The 16,329-nt window shown below is 43.5% G+C and overlaps 1 protein-coding gene across 1 annotated transcript in view; it reads right to left on the reverse strand.

Moving 5' to 3' along the window:
* The window catches only part of apoltp (apolipoprotein lipid transfer particle homolog), a 433,926-nt gene extending 417,885 nt beyond the window's left edge, over positions 1–16,041 (reverse strand). Inside the window, exons 1-4 of the mRNA XM_086000433.1 lie at positions 15,862–16,041; positions 14,862–14,912; positions 13,013–13,173; positions 7,074–7,144 (exon numbers count right to left, since the gene is read on the reverse strand). Coding sequence (XP_085856559.1) covers positions 7,074–7,144; positions 13,013–13,173; positions 14,862–14,912; positions 15,862–15,913 — 335 coding nt within the window. The 5' untranslated portion in view covers positions 15,914–16,041. The remainder of the gene's footprint in view (positions 1–7,073; positions 7,145–13,012; positions 13,174–14,861; positions 14,913–15,861) is intronic.
* Between the last annotated feature and the right edge of the window lie 288 nt (positions 16,042–16,329).

Raw genomic sequence — 16,329 nt, forward strand, 5'->3', positions numbered from 1 at the left:
CTCATTCTATTTTCCCCCCCTCTATCAATTTTTTGGTCATCCTTTGCTGGTTTCTAAAACTTTCCCAATCCTCAGGCTAACTATTCTTCTTGGCAACATTCTTTTAATCTAATACTGTCCTTAACCTCTTTAGCTGGCCATGGATAGATCACTTTTCCTGTGGAGTTTTTATTTCTCAATGGAATATATACTCATTTAGAATTATGAAATATTTATTTAAATGTTCACCATTGCTTATCTACCATCATATCTTTTAATCTAATTTCCCAATTATTCTTAGCCAACTCGCCCCTCATACCTATGTAATTGGCTTAGTTTAAATTTAATACTCTAGTTTCAGACTCAAGTACATCACTCAAACTCAGTGAAAGTCTATCATATTATGATCACTCTTCCCCAGAGGATCCCTCACTAGGAGATTACTAACTAACCCTGTCTCATTACACAAGACAAGATCTAAAATAGCCTCGTCCCTGGTTGGTTCCACAATGTATTGTTCTACGAAACTATTTCAACTGCATTCCATGAACTGTTCCTCCAAACGACTTTTGCCAATTTGCTATGTCCATTCTATATGAAGATTAAAGTCCCCCCACAATTATTACCTTTGTTACTAGCTCCTCTTATTTCTTGATTAATACTCTGTCCAACAGTATAGCTACTGTTAGGGGGCCCATAAACTACTCCCTGCAGTATTCTGTCCCTTGTTATTTCTAGTTTCCACCTATGCCGATTTTACTTCCTACTCCTGAGCCAAGATCCTTCCTCACTACTGTCCTTGTCATCCTTTATTATCAGGGCTACCCCCCACCTCCTTTTCCATTTTGTCTGTCTTTTTGAAACGTCAAATACCCTGGAATATTTAGTTCCCAACCTTGGTCACCATGCAACCACGTCTCTGTAATGGCTATTAGATCAAACCCATTTATCTCTATTTGTGCCATTAATTAATTTATCTTGTTACAAATGCTTCATGCATTCAGATAAACTGCCTTTAATTTTAACTTTTCAGTTTTTTCCTGAAGGTTTGACCTTATTCACTGATGCACTATTACGGTTAAACTCTGTCCCTTCCTGCCCTTTTCATTGAAGGCTCCGTTTCAGGTGCCCATGTGTTTTCTCGCAGCAGCATGTCTAATGAGGTTCTAGGGATCTAGGCGAATCTCGATCAGTTAGCCAGGCTCCAAGGGTTCTGCTTCAGTTTGTGGCCTTTTCCAATGTCTTCAGCCTAGCCTTGCCTGCTTACTGGATCCAATGAAATCATCAGAGGTGGGGAGAAGACAACAGTGGTGGGGTGTCCATCGCAAGACACAGAAACCTCATCCCTGTGCAGCCTCTGCTAGAAACCTCCAAATCACTGTGTCTTGTGATGTGTGGGAATAGACCTCGCTGCTGCAATGATATTGCTGAAGCCCTATTTATAACTCTTCTCATTCAACTAGATAGATACAGATATATAACCAACCAGTCGGCCCCTCCGCCATTCAATAAGATCATGGCTGATCTTCTACCTCAACTCCACTTTCCTACACTATCCCCATATATTGGAGCCATTGCAATAGCATCCCACACATCTGGGAATTGGAATCCTCCACCTTATCTGCCATTTGTCTGAAGCCAAAAGGCACTTTTCCTCAAGACTGCAACAATCTTTCATGTTCAGTCAGTGGTCTTCTTCTGAAGACTGGGATCAAGATTCCTGGCCTCATCAGCTGCGGATGAAGACGACCTTGCCTTTCAGCAAGGTGCCTCCTGTTCTACCACTTCCACCTGCTCAGTGCTTTTCCCAGTGAGCAACCTTCAAACTGACTATCTAGACCCCCTAGATGAGGTGATGTAAGACACAGTGCCAGGTGAGGTGCTGGGGACTGCTCCCAAGGGACCCACTGGTTCATGGGCCACACCTGCAAATACATAAAAAGACAACATTAGGAGAGAGATCCTGCTGGACTTTAAACACAACTACTGAGGGCAGGCAGCTTATAAACTGCATCAAATAGTTCTCTAGGTGTATGGCAGCACCTCTGGTTCAAACAAACAAAGTAAAGTACTGTGTATTGTACAAACCCTGCATACGAATATCCTCTTGCTTCACCGTCTCTGGCTTCCAGAATAGCATCGTGCCCTTGAAATTCCAGGGTTCTCTCTTCAAATGATGCAAGGTCATCTATTGTCACTGGATCAAGGACAGGGAAGCAGTCAGTGCCCACTGGAAGGAGCACTTCGAAGATCTCCTTAACCACGACTGTCTTCGACACGTGTCCTCAACTCCATCCCACAGCATGCTACCCGCCACCACCTCAGCACAACCCCAGCCCAGCATGAGGTTGAAAAGGCCATCAGACAACTGAAGAACAACAAGGCCTCGGGAGCAGATGGAATCCCCGCCGAGGCACTAAAGCATGGCGGAGAAGCACTACTGGCGCGAATTCATGAACTCATTTCTCTTATCTGGAAGGAGGAGAGCATGCCAGGAGATCTCAGACGCCGTAATTGTGACCATCTTCAAGAAAGGTGACAAGTCTGATTGCGGTAATTACAGAGGAGTTTCCCTGCTATCTGCCACAGGGAAAGTCATCGCAAGAATCCTCCTCAATCGCCTTCTCCCAGTGGCCGAAGAGCTCCTCCCAGAGTCGCAATGCGGATTCCGCCCACTAAGGCGCACAATGGACATGATCTTCACCGCACGTCAATTACAAGAGAAATGCAGGGAACAGCACCAACCACTGTACATGGCCTTCTTTGATCTCACAAAGGCCTTCGACACTGTCAACCGTGAGGGATTATGGAGTGTCCTCCTCAAATTCGGATGCCCTCAAGTTTGTCACTATCCTCCGCCTGCTTCACGACGACATGCAAGCAGTGATCCTGACCAACGGTTCCACCACAGACCCAATTCACATACGAACCGGGGTCAAGCAAGGCTGTGTCATCGCACCAACGCTCTTCTCAATCTTCCTTGCTGCAATGCTCCATCTCACCCTCAGTAAGCTCCCCACTGGAGTGGAGCTAATTTACAGAACAAACGGGAAACTGTTTAAACTCTGTCGCCGCCAGTCCAGATCCAAGGTCGTCCCATCCTCTGTCGTCGAATTACAGTATGCAGACGATGCTTGTGTCTGCGCTCACTCGGAGGTCAAACTCCAAACCATCATAAACACCTTCACCGAAGCATACGAGCATGGGCCTTACACTAAACATCCATAAGACAAAGGTCCTCTACCAACCTGCCCCCGCCACACAGTGCTGCCCCCCCGATTATCAAAATCCACGACAAGGCCTTGGACAACGTGGACCACTTTCCATACCTCGGGAGCCTACTGTCAACAAGGGCAGACGTTGATGACGAAGTCCAACACCGCCTTCAGTGTGCCAGTGCAGCCTTCGGTCATCTGAGGAAGAGAGTGTTTGAAGACCAGGACCTCAAATCCGGCACTAAGCTCATGGTCTACAGAGCAGCAGTGATACCTGCCCTGCTGTATGCCTCAGAGACATGGACCATGTACAGCAGGCACCTCAAAGCACTGGAGAGGTACCACCAACGCTGCCTCCGCAAGATCCTGCAAATCCATTGGCAGAATAGGCGCACCAACGTCAGTGTTCTTGCTCAGGCCAACATCGAAGCTCTGACCACGCTCAATCAGGTCCGATGGACGGGTCATATTGTCCGCATGCCTGATACAAGACTCCCAAAACAAGCGCTCTATTCGGAGCTCCGGCACGGCAAGAGCCCCAGGTGGGCAGAGGAAATGCTTCAAGGACACCCTCAAAGCCTCCTTGAAAAAGTGTAACATCCCCACCGACACCTGGGAATCCCTGGCCCAAGACTGCACAAAGTGGAGGAGAAGCATCCGGGAAGGCGCCAAACATAGAGTCTCTTCGCCGGGAGCAAGTGGAAGCCAAGCGCAGGCAGCGCAAGGAGCGCACGCCAACCCAAGCACCCCACCCACCTGCCCCTTCAACCACTGTCTGCCCCACCTGTGACAGAGACTGTAGGTCCTGCATTGGACTAATCAGTCTCTTGCGAACTCATTTTTAATGTGGAAGCAAGTCATCCTCGGTTCTGAGGGACTGCCTAAGAGAGAAAGAGACCACCTCCAATTGCAATTCTTTCCCCTCCAATTGTGCGCAGTCTTTTCTTGCTCGTGTTACATTACCATGTGGGCCAGCCATGCTCGTCAACCTATGTGTGATGGTGAACATCAGCAATAGTATGATGCAAGGCATGTGGAGTCTGCAGGAGGTCTGACTGAGAATGTCAGCAGGACATCATTTTCCTGCATGTGATGAAGGAATGGGTATGTGGCAAACTAAATGGTAGATAGAGGATACAGATTTGATGCTGGTCTGACATTCTGCACCATCGCATCATAGAAGAATGTAATAGGGACAAGGTGCAGATCATAAATAAGAGGTGTTCTTGCACCTGCATACCTTGCCTCTCCTGGTAATATTGTTGAACTTCATTTGACATTGCAGTCAAGCCCTGATCTCACACATTAATGCCCTCTGTCACCTGATGCCAGCCCTTTTAGCTGTTGCCTTGGGCAGCTTTCCACTGCCGTTTGGAAAAGGACTTCCTCTTGTGCTCTACTTCCTACAACAATATGCTTTCATCCTCAAAGATGGGTTGTCTACTTCTTCCAGTATCTTATTGCAGACACTGGGGAACCAAGCATCCAGCTGCCCCAGTTAAACAAATTCCTTTAACTGTAAAAAGCTGGAACTCAACAATTCCAGAGCCAAGGCAGCAACTTTCCACTCTCTAAAATCAGCATAAAATTGTAAAATGAAAGTTGGTCAGAAACAAGCAGTGAAGTCAACACTGCTGCTTGAATGAAATATGTCCCTGTAAAGGCCTGCACTAGAAATGCTACTCCCCAGAGTTACTGGGTGTGTGCCCAATGGCAGCACACCATGCAAGCCTGGAGCGCGGCCAGTTCAGGCTAATCATGCGGCCAACAAATTAATGTGCTCATCCAGACCTGTCCGATAAATGCAATTTCAAAACACTGGTGTTGCACCCCACCCTCCCAATACCTGGCCAAAAACAGTGTTGTTCCTCATCCTAATTTTAGTTTTTTTTTTGGTCAAAAACAAATGAATTATTTTTGAAAGCTTCAAGGAAACAATGATTAGAATCAACTGCTTTTTTGATACAGTAAATATTTTAATTAGTGACAGCGGAAAAAGAGAAAAAAAATGTATCAGAGCCACAAACATACACAAAAAATTATAGAGAGCGCATGCTGGGGCAGGAGAGAACATACAAGAGGGTGACTGCACTAGCAAGAGAAAGTGAGTGAGAGCAAGAAACAATAAGGCAAAGACAGGTAGACAGACATCCAAGAACTAATCACAATATGGTGAATTCAAAGTTTGTAGAGATCGTTTAGAAACTTATAAAGCAGTTTTGCCAGACCAGGTAGTGCACATCAATGCCGTGAGGCACATACCTTCTCCCTTCCCCTCACTGCTGACAGACCGAGAGAGAGACAGGGCAGGCAGCCAAACCCCACATTACATTCCCCCAGTTCTGCCAAACCTCAGCTTCCCCCTCCAGAGTAGTGCTAGACCATAGGACCCTCCTCCATGCTGCCAATCCTTCACACCCTCACCCCAGTGCTGCCTCACTCCAGAATCCTCACTCCAATGCGGTCATATCTGAGGACCATCTCCTCGTACCACTGAATCCCAAGATCACCCCCAACTACTGCTAAATACCACTTACCTTCAACTATACATCATCTTGCTGTGTATCATCAGCTTCAAAAATGGTAAGGAATAAAAAATAAATATATACAAAAAATGTAAAGGCCGCTCATTTATGTTTTTCCACAGAATACGGGAAAGTCTTGGAATTTGATCCCAAAAGCACCTGTAAAATTTACAGAATACCATGCAATAGAATTTGACTTATTCAGTTATTGTAAATCAATGGCCCAGATCTTATGTCCAACATAGCATACCATCCCTATTGTTATAAAAAGTGTCACCGAGAGCAATGCCAGTGGGAGAGCTGCTAGCAATCTATAAATAGCCCTGTGTATTGTGCACACTTCCTGTAAGCATCACATTTGCCTCCAAAACAAAGTGATGGTGGCGTACACTTGAGGATTGCCATGTAGTATATGCTGTAATACATGTGGGTTCAGGTCCCACTCCAGAGACTTGAGCACAAAAATCTAGGCCAACACTCCAGTGCCATACTGAGGGAGTGCTGCACTGTCGGAGGTGCCGTCTTTCAGATGAGACATTAAACCGAGGTCCTGTCTGCTCTCAGGTGGATGTAAAAGATCCTATGCCACTATTTTGAAGAGGAGTAGGGGAGATATCCCCAGTGTCCTGGCCAATATTTATCTCTCAATTAACATCACTAAAACAGATTATCTGGTCATTACCACATTGCTGTTTGTGGGAGCTTGCTGTGTGCAAATTGGCTGCTGCGTTTCCTACATAACAATGAGTACACTTCAAAAGGTACTTCATTGGCTGTAAAGCACTTTGGGACGTCCGGTGGTCGTGAAAGGCGCTATATAAATGCAAGTCTTTCTTATTTTTAAACAGAACTGATGGAACAAGGGTTTTTATCCTGTAACTGGAATTGACCTTTTCTTGGCCTTAAGAGACTCTTGACCTGTTGGCATGTATATAGATAGGATAGCAACAGATCTCTCCATCGACAAATAGCAGTTCACATAGTGCATACACTATTCAGTACATGATTTGTGGCTGTTTATTTTGAAGTGCAAAAATCAAAATAATTTATTTCATGGCATTCTGGTGTTTAAGGGCAAATTCAGCAGTCCTGTGCTCCCAGAGAAGAGCTGTACTTTAAAAGGAGTGAAGGTCAAAGATAGGACAACACTGTAGCCCCAGTTCTCTGACCCATGACCCGAGTGCAGCTGCATGCTGGGAGCTCGGGACCAGTGAATTTACCCTCATCTTCAGAATGAAAAGGGCCACTACCTCTTAGCAGGCCTGTAACGAGCTATTTAAAAGGTTAAGCAATCATCAAAATTGAATTGCTGAAGTTTAAAAAAAAAGCCTACATTTTTGAACAGGTACAGTACCTTAGCTTTTCCTGACTTGGGAGAAGCTCCTCCTTGTTCGACATTGATCCTTTAATCTGCGTATTTCTTAGCTGAAAGCATAAATTGACAATTTAGAATTGAAGGTACTGCAAAGTCTCTGTCCTGAAGGTCAATATTTAATAGTCAGCTCTTCACATCTGTCAGTTTGAGAACATGGATTCCACTTATTGCCATCATCGCTGTCCATTTTTCAGCCCTAAAGAGTTAAATACACTCAGAGTTTGATAGTAATGAGGTGTCACCTTTCTCAGAGGGACAAAGTGGAAGAGCCAGGAATGAGATATTTTTCTTTTTCTTAAAATCAATGTTTTGCCCCTCATTTCTGAAAGCCTTTAAACATAAGAACATAAGAAATAGGAGCAGGAGTAGGCCAATCGGCCCCTCGAGCCTGCTCCGCCATTCAATAAGATCATGGCTGATCTGATCCTAACTGCCAATCTACTATCACAGAACCATCTCCTGAATCTAACAGAATTAGACACACGAAATAGGAGCACGATCAGGCTACCCACAGGGCCATGTCCGATCCGAACCTAGACTCATGTCCAAATTCCTGCCCGCTCCCCGTAACCCTTAATTCCCTTTACTTCTAAGAAACTGTCTATTTCTGTTTTAAATTTATGTAATGATGTAGCTTCTACAGCTTTTTGGGGCAGCATATTCCATGGACTTACCACCCTCTGAGTGAAGTAGTTCCTCCTCATCTCAGTTTTGAAAGAGCAGCCCCTTATTCTAAGACTATGCCCCCTAGTTCTAGTTTCACCCATCATTGGGAACATCCTCCCCGCATCCACCCGATCCAACCCCTTCACAATCTTATATGTTTCAATAAGATCGCCTCTCATTCTTCTGAACGCCAATGAGTAGAGTCCCAATCTACTCAACCTCTCCTCATATGTCCATCCCCTCATCCCCGGGATTAACCGAGTGAACCTTCTTTGTACTGACTCGAGAGCAAGTATGTCTTTTCTTAACTATGGACACCAAAACCGTATGCAGTATTCCAGGTGCGGTCTCGCCAATACCTTCCTATTTTTATATTCTATCCCCCTAGCAATGAAAGCCAACATTCCATTGGCCTTCTTAATCACTTGCTGCACCTGCATACTAACCTTTTGAGTTTCGTGCACCAGGACCCCCAGATCCCTTTGTACTTCAGTACTTTCCAGTTTCTTGCCATTAAGATAATAACTTGCTCTACGATTTTTCCTGCCAAAGTGCATAACCTCACACTTTCCAGTATTGTATTCCATCTGCCAAATCTCTGCCCACTTACTTAGCCTGTCTATGTCCCCTTGCAGGTTTTTTATGTCCTCCTCACTCACTACTTTCCCTCCCATCTTAGTATCATCTGCAAACTTTGATACGTTACACTCGGTCCCCTCCTCCAAATCGTTAATATAGATTGTAAAGAGTTGGGGACCCAGCACTGACCCCTGCGGAACACCATTAGTTACTGATTGCCAGTCTGAGAATGAACCATTTATCCCAACTCTCTGCCTTCTGTTAGATAACCAATCCTCTATCCATGCCAGAATATTACCCCCAATCCCGTGATTTTTTATCTTAAGCAATAATCTCATGTGGCACCTTGTCAAATGCCTTTTGGAAGTCTAAATACACTACGTCCACTGGTTCCCCTTTATCCACCCTATATGTTACTTCCTCAAAGAACTCCAGCAAATTTGTCAAACATGACTTCCCCTTCATAAAACCATGCTGACTTTGTCCTATTAAATTATGATTATCCAAATGTCCTGTTACTGTCTCCTTAATAATGGACTCCAAAATTTTACCTACCACAGATGTTAGGCTAACCGGTCTATAGTTTCCAGCCTTCTGTCTACTGCCCTTTTTAAATAAGGGTGTTACATTAGCAGTTTTCCAGTCTGCCGGGACCTTTGCCGAGTCCAGGGAGTTTTGGAAAATTATTACCAATGCATCCACAATCCCTACCGCCACTTCCCTCAAGACCCTAGGATGGGCCGAAGGGCCTCTATCCGTGCTGTATTACTCTATGACTCAAGCCATCAGGTCCAGGTGATTTATCCGCCTTGAGTCCCATTATTTTACCGAGTACCACATCCTTAGTGATTTTGATCGTGTTTAGCTCCTCCCCCCCTATAGACCCCTGTTTGTCCAGTGTTGGGATATTCTTAGTGTCTTCTACTGTAAAGACTGATACAAAATATTCATTCAGTGTTTTTGCCATCTCCATATTTCCCACCATTAATTTCCCGGTCTCATCCTCTAAGGGACCAACATTTACTTTAGCCACCCTTTTTCTTTTTATATAACTAAAAACTCTTACTATCTGTTTTTATATTTTTTGCTAATTTACTTTCATAATCTATCTTCCCTTTCTTAATCAATCTTTTTGTTATTATTTGCTGTCTTTTAAAGTTTTCCCAATCCTCTATCCTCCCACTAGATTTGGCTACCTTATATGCCCTTGTTTTTGGTCGAATACTATCCTTAATTTCTTTGCTTAGCCACGGATGGCTGTCTTTTTTTTTACACCCTTTTCTTCTCAGTGGAATATATATTTTTTGGAAGTTGTAAAATAACTCCTTAAATGTACACCACTGATCATGTATCGTCTTACCCTTTAATCTATTTTCCCAATCCACTCTACTCAATTCCGCTCTCATACCTTCATAGTCTCCTTTATTCAAGCTTAGCACGCTTGTTTGAGATCCAACCTTCTCACCCTCTAATTGAATATGGAATTCAACCATGTTATGGTCACTCATTCCAACGGGATCCTTTACTAGGACATTTTTAATTAATCTTGTTGGGGCACAATTCCATGGGCCTTCAGTACCTCATCCAGTGGCCACTAATTCAATGTAAACCTTGCCCACGAGTGCCATTGAGATATTCTCGCATGGGGAGCATCACAGCCAAGTCCAAGCCAGAAGTTGGCCAGTGTCCACACATGTGCACTTCCAGCAAGAGTAGCTGAATAGTGATCGGAAGAGCGAGCCCTGGTCTATTTTTCCCCTCCCTGACCCAGGAGTGCTGAGGCCAACAGCTGTGTCTATACCATCGCTCAACTGAGATCAGGGAATCAAATGCAAGACCTTGAATGGCTCACTTATTCAGTTAAACTGAGAGGTATTGGGCTAGCCTAGGAATGAGATATTTAAGCCATGATGGAATGCTTCAGTAGTGAGGTAACATTAATTCACTTAGGGAAATTTTAAACTCACCCACCCAGTGGGAAACTGATGTGATCAGAACAGTCACCCGATTTTAATTTCCATTGACTCAATGGAAAATAAAAATCAGGTACTGTGTAAAGCTATTTTCTCATATCCGTTCCTGCACCATGAACAGAAATTCTGTTGTCTACACCATCACCATACTCACATTCCTCTCAAACAACAGCTACTCCCCCTATGATCACTCCAGCTCTGCCACTATCCTTGCGAAGAGCTATCCACTGCCAAACTCCCAGGCAAATGCAATCTGCACAAATCTCCAAGCAAAGTCACTTAATAATTGCAACATATAAACATCCAACAACTGTGGATATCAGTTTGAAACCAAACTATAGAAATTCCTTATCTAAACTCTTGCATATGTTTTACTTGGTACAGTACTGTGTTGTATATCAGAAGGATATTGCTATTGTAATCAAAATCCTGTTAAAATTATACCATCGGTTTTGTGACAGCTTTAAATATCTTTCTTCAGATTGGCAAGACAGGAAAATATTGTGCAAACATATATTGGCAGATGGAAACAGACAAGAAAAGGTGACGCTGGGATCTAGTAAACAAAAAACAATGAAACAATAGAAACAAATGACAACAAAAGAAATGGCAGTAAGTGAAACCCCATCATATTCATGTGCTGTACAAAAGATAAATCCACCACATACACACAACTATTTGCAGTTTACCTTAAATATGAAAAAGAGTAGGAAATGAATGTTTTATTCAACAGGTCTTACTCTGATCATTGATGAGCGACTGCATTGAATTGAACTGGATTTTATCATTGATCATCATCAGAGATAAGAATGTAACTCATTCATTCAATCACTCATGTGCTGTACATAGGATAACAGATGGCAGTGGTTTGCAAAACGTAATTCAATCAGACATGTCAGGCGAGGTTAAAAACTCGCAAAGTTCCAACAATGTCCAAAATGCAATCAAGATTAAATTATAATCTTTTGTTCCAGTTATACTAAGCGTCCTTTGTTTGCCCAGTTGCATTATTCAACGCTGCTGGGAAACTTTGGCCCACTGGCAGGTTACCTTCTTTGTCAAAAGGGCAGCTCTTAACTGTATTGGGCAAGACGCTGGCCTCATAGGAAAGGGCAACTGCCACTTTTAGCCCCTGATGACCTCTTATGGGTGGTTGAGCCAAAAGCTCAGTCAAAAAGAAGAATATTGACAAACACCGAGACTGGGTCGATGAACTTGATGGCAGATGATGTGCCCAATGATTTTCTTGCCTTGGCAGCCAAAATGTCAAACAAACTACAGCTAGATCCTGCGAGCCACTCATCCACTAAGCAGGATCTTGTTAAGATAATTGCAAAGGGAAGGACAGTTTTCAAAAATAAACTTCAAGTGCCACTCTTGAGGCAAGAGCAGAGGGCTTCAAGAGTGGTACTTGAATTTTTTTTTGAAAAAGAGCAAATAAAAGCTGCTACAAATATAAAAATTATGATGCAGCACATCATGAAGCCAGGAGGGTCATTAGGGAGATGAAGCAAGATCAGGAAATGAAGTGGGATCAGTGGTTGCATTCCTCTGCAAGGACTTACAATTACAAAAAATCATCCTAAACTGTTTCCCCCCCCATTGCCTGAAATCAGTCATCAACCATTGCCAAAAGAATTTCTCTGGGCTAGTGCCAATGACTAACAAGTACTGTGGTCTCCAACAAACCCATGACACATCTTTGGGTCACGAGAGAACATTACATTGAATTGGCAAAAACTCAATAGGCTACAGTAAAGAATCATCCGTATGCAGATTGTGGTATCGATCCACATGAGGGGGATCCTAGTGAGGCTGAAAACCACCAAGGGACCTTGCTGATATCAGTGGCTCTTAAGTTGGTTCTTCAGGTTGTCACAACATATTGGGTCTTTCAGAGGTCCAAAGAGTAATTGGAAAATGAACAGGCTGGATTTTGCTCATGAGAAATATGTAGGACAGATTAAGGCTTCATACAAGATCACAGACTGTCAGACGGCCCAATATTTTTTTTATTATAAAAGTACTTAATCTGAGGTTCAGGCAGCTTCCCTAGCCTGGATGACTCAGTCAGTAGGGCCCACTAGCGCCCTTCTGGAGGCTGCTACGCCTCATCTCACTGAGCTGCCAGCCTTACGTCAAGTGTCAGAGGTCAGCGAAGGAGGAACACCGAAGAGTGGGGAGGCCACGCCCCCTGTGTCCCACAAAGCATTTCTGGAAAAGGAAAGTCTGCAGAGTTGTAAAGAACTCAAGAAACGTATGCATCATAGAACCTTTCAGCACAGAAGGCGGCCATTCGGCCCATCGTGTCTGTGCCAGCTCTTTGAAGAGCTACCCAATTAGTCCCACTCCCCTGCTCTTTCCCCGTGGCCCTGAACATTTCTCCTTTGCGGTGATGTAATACTGGCAATTAAAAAAAGAAAACTTATTGATGGGGGAAAAAAAATAGTTCTGGTGACAAACCACATGCAGATTAGGCAACCACAAATGCAGGTTTAAGTTTGTTGACCAAATTAAAATTTAAATCAATCAACTAGTATTATGAAAATGTGGGCAACTTAGGCACTAGCTAAATCAGTCACCTATGGATCACCAGAACAGAGTTACAACATTACTAGTCATGCACAATATGGTCTGCCTACATTGTATTGTACCTGATGATATTTAGAAACAGTAAAAAAAAGTTAAAAGGATACCTACCGTTAAAATGAGGTGACACTTGTCCAGAACATCAATATTCACTAAACATTCTACCGCTAGCCCACTGCTCTCACGTGAACTTCCTTGCAAGTAGGTATTTGCAGCAGTTGTGTACTTGTAGATATATCGGAAACCTTTCTGGTAATTCAGTTGATTGGTACCTAAGGGAACATCTAAATTTTAGTTCGTTTTAAAGTGGTATTCTAAATATTGCATAACAATAAATGAAACATAAAAAATCAAGGAAGTGTAAATGAACTGCTTATGTTAGAACTATGGCTAATAATAAAGTCTTTTCTGAAGTACCAAGGCATCTTGTATTTAGCTTCAAAAAGAGTCTTAAAAAAACACATGCCAGAAATGACTGTTGCCAATATTAGTGGATGGAGACAACACATCCAGTATTTTGATGGAAGTGTTAAACCATTTAAATAACATGGAATAAGCTTCCGTTAAGATAGCAGACAGAGAAATCCACGTGCACACATTACACATTTGCCCACTAGTAAAGTGAGAAGTAGCTTCTGGCCTAGTGCTGGACATATAGATTTTCTTTGGGGGAAAAGGGCTGGTCAGATGTAAAATATAACTGGTGCTTAAATGCCTTCGAATTCTAGAGATTCACAGAAGGTCTAATTCCGGGATAGGATAGTCCCAACAAGTAGTGGAGCTCAGAGGACGCACATCAGGAAATCACACTGAAAGCACCGGATTGTGGAATCAGTCCCATAAAGTTTCTTTCCATTGCTCATCCTGCTTACACCCCATGTAGCTGTGAGGATTTTTTTTTGAAGTTCTACTTTGCAGCTCACTTACAGTTTCTTGCCTACTTCTCATTTTCACTTTTATTTTGTTGGGAGAATTACTATCCAACATCGCTTTGTGATCGGTCTACAGTATCACAAAAAACTGTGGCAAATAAAGAAATCCAGGGGTTGCAGTTAGTCACTTTGGCCAATAGTCTGTATCCTATAAATGGACAATACGCAGCACAGACTGATTACTGGGTATTATTAGTTGATAAGACTTAGAATGGGGACCACAGTATATACACAGTCGAGCAGTGCATTAGGCCGAGCAACTGGTCTTGCAATTTAGGGGATCCTGCAGAATATTGAATAGATCAGAAAGAGCACTTAAAATGAGACGCAGGCAAAAGACACAAGTATGACAGACAAAGGTTATTCCATTTATGTTTCAGGCAAGACAACCCATATTCATTATTTATAATAATGTTATTATCCTAGGTCCTGATGGGACGTGCAGAACATGGCACTACACCGAGCTGGAGTGATGATAATAATGATGAATGATAATTGAGGATAAGTATAAGCATACGCCAATTTACATTAAGGAATTCCTTTTACTTGGAGTGCTTACTGCTGTGAATTCAATCTATTTGTACTGCAGGGGCTGAATTCCAGCAACAGTAAAATAATTGTGCAGAAACGGTTACATAGTGACCAATTTCCTTTTGGCTGCGGACCTTTCTGTAATGCAGAAACCACACTGCTGGTCTATACGGGTGGGCAGAGCGCCGAGCCTGTCCCGTCCCATGGCGGCGGGGAAGAAACGAGTGCTTTCCAGCATTTAACGCGTGTCAGCGGCAGTTGTTACACTTCCAGTAATGTGGAGGATAACTGCTCCCGATCCCAGCGATGATCAGCAGGGTTTGAACTTGGACCTTGTCTGGAGGTCACTTTCGTTCACCGAGAGTATTGCTTTACAAAACAGCACTGAGCCCTCAACAATTATTTTAAAAAATAGCTCCACGGAGATTGCAGTTCAGTTTTGACTGGATTGCCCAATTGATGTACAAATTCATATATTTTACAAAAAAAGTGCTTACCCGTGCAAGTGGTCACGCAGGGATTACCTGGCCGAGGCTTCGCTAGAATTCCTGGAGGAGTAAAAGACAGCGAGAGAGAGAGACATAAATCAACTGCATTAAATGACGCTCTTGTCCATTAACACATTTTTAAAGCTGGAAATTCTAATTTAAAAAGTGTGCATTGGTGTGAAATAAGGTTTAGTATGACCCATCATCTCAGAATATACGCGGCTCTTGGGACCAGTGAGGACTCGGGGCTAACCTTCCGCCCTGGGAAAGTTCTGCAGATGAAGCGGTCACTGTTTTAACGAGGAGCCGAGAGTCCAGACAGACAGGGCAGGTCCGGCGGTTCAGCCTGCCGCTCCTGCACAACAAGCCGCTCGCTCGCACGGTGCAAAAAAAAAGGCGAAGATTAGATCTCCCTCCCAGCCTTCCTTGGAAAAGAAACCGCCTGCCAGCTCGCTTTGGGTATCCGAGGAACAACGCACCACTTCATCCCCGACAATACCCAGCACACGTAAATCAAACAACATTTAAACCTTTCCTCGGATTCAGAAACTAACTGGAGAAACTCTGTGGGCTGGAGCTGTCCCAAATGCGCTTGTATGTGAATTCCGAATTACTTACATTAAAAAGGGAATTAATTACAGAACTTTCCTAAAACGCCACTATTTATTGCAAATCGTTAGAAAGAACCTGCCTCCCGCAGACCAGCAATTCAATCACCTTCTAACAAATCACTGCACACACACACACACACACAGGCATGGTTTACAGGCGAGTTCCTACAAGTCACGCAGAGACAAGCACTGTGGGGATGCAGCCCTTCATTTATTCAGTAACCACATTAAATTTGCATTAAAAAAATCTGCTCGCAATGAACTGCAGCCTATCGAGCAATATTGGATGGGAAAGTACATAAACTCTTAGACAATCGGCATACACAGGATGGGGATTTGTTTTCCCTCTCTCCCCCCACCAATTACATAAATCGACAGCGACACAGATGCACACTTACTTCCTAACGCGCTCACAGCCGCACAGAGAAAGAGAACTGCCCGCAGCCTCATAATTGTCACAAGATGAATCTCCTCGGCTACACCGACATTGACCAGACCAGCATCAGTTCCTCGGCAGGAGGAATCGCCTTCTAAGGCTGTGAAAGGAGCCCTTCAGCCGCTGATATCGGGATATTTGACTTCTTCCACCAGGCGTGAGAGGAGTGGGGGACAGCTTAAAACTTTCGGCCAATCCTGGGGCTCTGAGGGTTGGCTAATACTTTGATTGGTTAAAAAGTTAACAATCGCCAAAGCGCAGTGAAATACACAGACTCGAAATATCACATCTAATTTTAAAAAACAGGACACCTCAACGATAAGAACACAAACAGCAGTCACTTAAAATATAAATTGATTGATACTTAAGCTGCAGGATTCTTCCTAAATTATTATATGTTAAATCCGCCTTTTTACTGATTTTTAAAAAA

This window comes from Somniosus microcephalus, chromosome 11 (genome assembly GCF_052327205.1).
Source record: "Somniosus microcephalus isolate GS21.2 chromosome 11, FLI_Smic_1.0, whole genome shotgun sequence".
NCBI lineage: Eukaryota > Metazoa > Chordata > Chondrichthyes > Squaliformes > Somniosidae > Somniosus > Somniosus microcephalus.